The sequence below is a fragment of the Euprymna scolopes genome, chromosome 17 (assembly GCF_053919585.1).
Source record: "Euprymna scolopes isolate OS-2025 chromosome 17, ASM5391958v1, whole genome shotgun sequence".
Classification (NCBI taxonomy): domain Eukaryota; kingdom Metazoa; phylum Mollusca; class Cephalopoda; order Sepiida; family Sepiolidae; genus Euprymna; species Euprymna scolopes.
The window spans coordinates 87,499,199-87,503,537 of NC_136498.1; the positions used below are offsets into that span (position 1 = coordinate 87,499,199).

The 4,339-nt window shown below is 45.6% G+C and overlaps 1 protein-coding gene across 1 annotated transcript; it reads right to left on the reverse strand.

Annotated features, from left to right (window-relative positions):
• Nucleotides 1-3,075: 3,075 nt before the first annotated feature.
• On the reverse strand, nt 3,076-3,651 carry LOC145297030 (uncharacterized). The gene has a single exon (XM_080143254.1). The coding sequence runs from the start codon at nt 3,649-3,651 to the stop codon at nt 3,076-3,078; it is 576 nt and encodes a 191-aa protein (XP_079999380.1).
• Nucleotides 3,652-4,339: the final 688 nt, after the last annotated feature.

The following is a 4,339-nucleotide window of genomic DNA, read 5'->3' on the forward strand; positions in this document are numbered from 1 at the left end:
GTTGACATGGAAGTCACTTGTCGCTTTATGGCCGCCACCGCCACCCGGAGCCACCCACACACGTTAGCCTGAAACTTTCAAAGTGTTCTTTAACCTTCTGTGCAGGCATGAGGCTCTCATTCACGTATATGTCATCGATATATGATGATGTCGCTTGTTGCATGGCTTTGTCCTGACGGCGGATCGCCTGCATGATTACCGTCATGATGTTTGGGGCCACGTTCAGGCCAAACCCTAGCCTCATCAAGCAATAATGTGTCCCTTTAATCTTGACCGTCTGGTACGGCCACAGTGATTTTTCGACGCATGCAGTAAGCTCTTCGCAAATCCAATATTGCTGCGTCCGCTCCTTGTTGCCACCACTCTCTCAGTTTGTGTGCACAGACGTCTGCACCCACGGTGTGCAGGTTAACGTGCTCGTTGAGTTCCCATGACGGGTCGAATTTTTTGTTTGTTCTCCTGCCTGATAGCCATCAGGGGAATCAACCCCTTTGGGGGCCCAAGTTCGTCTTCCGGGTACGGGATCAGCCAGCCATTGTCCTTCCAAACCTGCAGCTCTGCTTCGTACTGCCCCCTAAGATGTGCGGGAGGGGGATACTCCGCCAGCCGATTCCGCAGGGACACTGGTGGCTGGTCATCTGACTACTTCCAGGACACGATCCAGGCGTTTGTGCCCCTGTCATATTTTGTGTGGAAGTCGGGTTCATCAAGAGTGATGGCTGCGCAGACCGGTGTCTCAAGTTGGGGGAACCTTACATCACCGGCACCGTTTATGGTGATTCCGCCCAGCCGTGTAATGGAATCTATTCCACGAAGAAGGTCGTACCCCAGTAGTTCCCCGTCGACCACCAACGCCTTCACAGCCATCGGGGGGCCACTGCCAATGCTTACGTAGACCTCGCTCACCCCACTACACATTAGCGAACCTCTGCCAACGGTTAGTACCGGGACCTTCCGCGCCTTCCACGCGGTGCAACATCCCTTGCGTATCAGGGTTTGGGTGCACCCAGTATCAACCAGTGCTGAGCGTTTGCGCCCGTCAACATTCACGATTACTTCAGGGAGCGCCTTGTCCACAGCCACTTTGGGGAGGGTGCTGGCGCCGCGGCTTCCTCCCCCTGCTCGTTTCCCGGACACGCCCGAGCTAAATGGCCTGGCTTGCCGCAACAGTAACAACGCACCCACTTCCGTGTTCCATAATCCGGGCGCGCTTCGCGTCACTTCTACAATCCCTGGCGACGTGGTTGGGGCCGCCACATTTATAGCATCGTCGGCCCTCTACAGGCGATTCCAATGCCTCAACTACCGCCGAGACTGGCTCCTCGTCGTCCTTCATAATGTTTCGGGCTCTAGCCAATAGCTCCTCTAATCCAAGCTCATTGAGCCTCGATGACGCCCGCAGCAGTCGACTGGTGCTTTCCGGGAGCCCAGACAGGAAGGCGCACGCCAGTATATGATCACTTGCACCCCCGAAGGTGGCGGCAAGCTTCTTCAGGTCGGCCAGATAGACATCCACCATCTCCCCTGGCCCAAGCCGTCGTCCAGAAAATTGCCGCCAGGCAACAAAAGTGTCTGCTCCACATGCTCCATACAACGCCTCTTTAATTTGTTCCATAGTCGCATCATCCCCGAGCTGCTGATACACGGCATAGGCCCCTTGGTGAGCCTGAGCAGGATGACTATAGCTGGGTCCTTTATCATGCACAACCGGCAGACACGTTCGGCTTTCTCTAGCCATTCGACCACCGAAGGTCCGTCCGGGGAGCCGTCAAATTCTGGGATCAATTTGGAAATATTCTGAAGTGAAGTCCAATCTAAACAAATTCAAAGTCCATTCTCCTTCCAGGGAACAGTCAATTGTATCAGGAGGACACTCTTCTTTGTATCAGACCATGCTACAATGCCTGGTCGTTTTCCTGTTTGGATTATGTGGGCTGGAAATTGTAGAGATGTAAACAGATCCGCCGAGATTTTCCAGTCATTAGCTTCATTCAACAGCTTCACTTCAGAATTTTTCCTCCTTACAGGACGTTCACCTTCTTTGTAAAACTGGATTGTGGGTTCCTTGACTGTCACTGGTTGTTGGTTTGCTGATTCCATTGTGTTCTTAGCAATTAAATAATTATCTCCAGTACCTGGTTATGTCGCCATGTGTACAACTGAAGCAATTTGGGGCATGTGGATAGCACATGGCACAGAGTGCCCCGATCCTGTTTACATGAAAAACACAGGTCTGAATCGGTATACCCCATAATTTTAGATTGGTCGCATTAGGCAGAAGATCATACGTAGAACGAAGAAGAAATGATATCGCCAATGGTTCCATCGCAATTAATGATTTCCATGATAACTTAATTGGTTCGATCTCATTCCATTTTGTCCATGCACATTGTTTGGCCTGAGCAACAGCAACGGCTGTTCTTTGCTCCTCCTCAAACACCCTGACCTCTTCGAGGACCATATCTCTTTTTTCCTTTGGACCCTCTTTAGAGAATATTTTGTTAGTTGTACTGCCTAAACCAACTCTGTTGGTTTGAGTGACGCTCATTATATCCTTTATTTGTAGGCTATATTCCGCCTCCTGTGTGGTCTTACTGCCCGACCATTTTGTCCCTGATCTTATTTCTGGGTGTATTTTTTTAATGATCTCGTCGGCTGAGTCCCTCATCATCATATGGAGTCTCACTTTTCTAACTTTGAATTCTTCCACTAGGGAGGATATTGACAGCTGTAGGTTTCCAGGCCTACTTTCGAAAAACAAGGAGAAACTCCAAGCCACTTACGCATGTATGTATTACATACTTGTTGAATGCGTTCATACAAGATAGTGCAATTTAATATATTTGTAAAGGCCACAACAGGCTTGGTAGTAGACCATGTTGGTAACACTAAGCTTTCATCCTTCCGGGTAGATCTGTCTTTTCAATTGACTTAAGACCCTTTAAAGTTACTTTCTGGATTTCTATACACCAATGTCGATCAGTTAAGGGGATTGAGTACATGCACCCAAAGCTTTTAACCGGAATCTCCCTAACTGTTGGGATCGTATCACTCCCAATTTTGAAATGGATTTCCCTAACAGATCCTTCGACTTTCCTTTGGTTTAACCTTCATCCTCGCCCATGTAAAATGGCCATGGAATTTTTGTAGAAGTGCATTTTTGGATGGGACAAGAATAGTGATGTTATCCATAAAAGCTCGGGATGGAGGAAGATTCAGTTGCTCGGAAGTCATCACTCCTTTTGACGTGTTTGCTGCACCACGCAATATGATTTCCATAGCTAGAATGAAAAAAAGTGGGGAAATCACACACCCCATCATAATACCGATCTCGAGTGCCTGCCATTTTGTGGTATAGTTTTTTACAGTAAATTTCATGAAGGCTGAGTTAAAATATTTCATAAGAATTTCACTCACCTTCATCGGGAAGTTAAAAAATTCAAGGGCCATTCGGATTAATTGGTGCGGAACTGATCCGTATGCATTTGCAAGATCCAGCCAAATTACATGAAGTTCCGCTTTATCCTTTTTCGCTAATGATAATGAATTCCAGATCATTTGTGAATGCTCCAGACATCCGAGGAAACCAGGTATTCCAGCCTTCTGGACAGATGTGTTTACATAATGGTTGCTCATCAGCAAGTTTGTCATACGACGAGCAAAAACTCTGAAAAATATTTTCCCCTCTACATTTCGGGGGAAAATTTGTGATCCCTTTGATCCCTTTTGATTGCATATATATATATATATATATATATATATATATATATATATATATATATATATACATATATATATATATATATTAAATTTATTTATACAAACATTGATGACTACATATGCACATACACGTTTCTGTAATCACCCGCGTTGGGGAATTACGTCTTCAGGCCAAGAATTATCTTCGAGAACTGATATTTCAAACAAAAATATTATCTTATTTCGGCTACAAAGTTAGAATGTAACATGGGTGGGGGTTATGAGCGGGGAGAGGACAAGTGAGGTCTTTGAAGATAATAAACATTTTCTTTTTTATTTCTCTTTTTTATTTCCCTTTTTTTATTCCCGTTTTACGTTTATCTATCTTATCTTTTGGTTTTTATGGCATAAGGTAATTGAGAATTTAGTATTTTTGTTTTGCGGTCTATAAATTAAAAACATTCCTTATGGCCATTGAGTACTGACCGGTGTCTTTCAATCCACACATGCACACACACACACACACACACACACACACACACACACACATACACACACACACATTAGAAGCAAGCATACGCTTATACCTATACTTAGGAGCGGATATACACTGTTCGTTGTATTTTACTCACACACACGC

Excerpts from the sequence above, each read along its gene's own strand:
- LOC145297030 (XM_080143254.1), bottom strand. The coding sequence starts at position 3,651 with ATGACAAACTTGCTGATGAGCAACCATTATGTAAACACATCTGTCCAG.